General features: G+C 52.0%; 1 protein-coding gene across 1 annotated transcript in view; it reads left to right on the forward strand.

Moving 5' to 3' along the window:
- Positions 1–582: 582 nt before the first annotated feature.
- PCCA (propionyl CoA carboxylase, alpha polypeptide) overlaps positions 583–2,251 on the forward strand; it is a 299,399-nt gene continuing 297,730 nt past the window's right edge. Inside the window, exons 1-2 of the mRNA XM_009333370.1 lie at positions 583–715; positions 1,400–1,521. Coding sequence (XP_009331645.1) covers positions 583–715; positions 1,400–1,521 — 255 coding nt within the window. The remainder of the gene's footprint in view (positions 716–1,399; positions 1,522–2,251) is intronic.

Consider the following 2,251-nt stretch of genomic DNA (forward strand, 5'->3'; position numbering starts at 1 on the left):
TGTAAGAAATTTCTTCCTTATATCTAGTCTGAATCTACCTTCTTTTAGTTTAAAACCATTACCCCTTCTCCTATCTCTACAGGCCCTATGGCTGTCCCCATCTGTCTTATAAGCCCGCTCTAAGTATTGAAAGGCTACAATAACGTCTCTGTGGAGCCACCTCTCCTCCAGGTTGAACGACCCCAACTCTCTCAGCCTTTCTTCAGAGGAGAGGTGTTCCAGCCCTCTGACCGTTTTTGTGGTCCTCCTCTGGAACTGCTCCAAAAGCTCCATGTCTTTCCTGTGCTGAGGACTCCAGAGCTGGACACAGTACTCCAGGTGGGTCTCCCCAGAGCAGAGGAGAGGGGCAGAATCACCTCCCTTGACCTGCTGGCCACGTTCCTTTTGATGCAGCCCCGGATACGATTGGCTTTCTGGGCTGCGAGCACACATTGCCGGCTCATGTCCAGCTTTTCATCCACCAGTACCCCCAAGTCCTTCTTGGCAGGGCTGTTCTCAATCCCTTCATCCCCCAGTCGGTACTGATACTGGGGCTTGCCCTGACCCAGGTGCAGGACCTTGCACTTGGCCTTGTTAAACCTCATGAGGTTCGCATTGGCCCACCTCTCAAGACTGTCCAGCGGGACGCTGGATGGCATCCCTCCCCTCAAGCGCATCAACTGCTCCACTCAGTTTGGTGTCATCTGCAAACTTGCTGAGGATGCACTCGATCCCAGTATGCCGTTGAAGATACTAAACAGTACTGGTCTCAATACAAGGTCCCAATACGGGACCAGTACTGTTTACTGAGGACTATAAAGGTATGGGATAAAAATGTAAGGGTTGATGTAATGCATGATTTGAGGGAGTGATGTACTCTGGTAAAACCTCTCTAACAATGGTTAATGCAGTTACACGATCATCTGACTGTATAGGTAATGTCCTCTTACCCTGCCTGAGGACCTAGCTTGTGTCTAAAGTCTGAGGGATTTATTCCTAATACAACTGTGTATATTGCCCATGTACATTTTCCCTATGGATGTAATTTTTTTTGCTATCTTCTAGCCCTATTGGGATCTTGTGGCAAAGCATGTCTTGGGTGTGTTGCAGACTGCCTATGACATACTTCCTTTCCTTAGAAAGGAATAATTGTCTTTCAGCTTCAGAAACTGTCTTGCTCTGCCACTGTAGTGAGGATAAAGAGGAGACTCAGGTTTACCCTCCTTTTCCACGTCACCGTTGTTTTAATAATGGTATTTAAAGAGAAAACTGTTGTTCCTTTGCCTTGTGAACACTGATTTGAACAGCTTGGATCACATCTTTTCTACACTTCAGTGTTGTAGGCAGTTTTATGTCTCTGCTGTATTTCAACAAAAGTCCGAGATGCGCTTTCCTCACGGTAAAACTCTCATGTTTCCAGGGATGACAATTTACTTGGGGATTGGCACCACTCCGTCACCTCCACCAGCTGAGATGGTGGATACTCGCAGCAGGGAGCCTGAGCCCAGCTGCACAGGTTATTTCGGAAGGGGCCGACTCGGAGTATTGTGCGCCAGGGAGCCGAGCAGTAAGTAGTTCCTGCAGATGGTGGGAAATAGAGGATTTGCGGCATCCCTCCCCCGCCACTCCTCATGCCAGCCTCGCTTGCCTCTCATAGTGCAGGAGCTTGGATCAGGTCTGCCGGCAGTTATGCTTTTCACCTTTACCCCAGGAAAACCTAGAGGGTGGATGAATCCCCCCTCTGCGCTGAGGTGCCTGTGCTGCTGTAACTCTTAGCAGCTGCAGCTGCACAGGCGCAGATAGCCCTACACGTGCACAGGCACCGGGGGAAGCCCTTATGCCATCACCCACAGACAGAGCCACGTTCCACACACGAGCCTGCACTTACAAATCAGCTATATACACACGCACACAAATACAGCTCGACGCACAGGAGAGAGGCACGCACACCTAACAGTGTGACAGACACCTGCAGAAGCATGCAACCCCTGAGGCACGCGCCCCGGATGCATGCACAAATTCGAGCCCCAAGACATACACCTAGAGGCATACGCAAACGCAACCGCCGAGGCGCACCTCCAGGGGCACGCGCAAATGCAAGCCTTGAGGCCTATTTCTAGAGGTGTGCACAAGCGCACGCCCGGTTCCACGCAGCCGGAGGCCAGGACGAACGCAAAACCCGAGGCGGACACCCAGAGGCGTGCACGAGCGCGAGGCCCCTTGCACGCGCCTGGCGGCGTGCACCCGCAGGCGGGCAGAAGTGCACGCCCCG

This window comes from Pygoscelis adeliae, unplaced genomic scaffold (assembly GCF_000699105.1).
Source record: "Pygoscelis adeliae isolate BGI_AS28 unplaced genomic scaffold, ASM69910v1 Scaffold48, whole genome shotgun sequence".
Lineage (NCBI taxonomy): Eukaryota > Metazoa > Chordata > Aves > Sphenisciformes > Spheniscidae > Pygoscelis > Pygoscelis adeliae.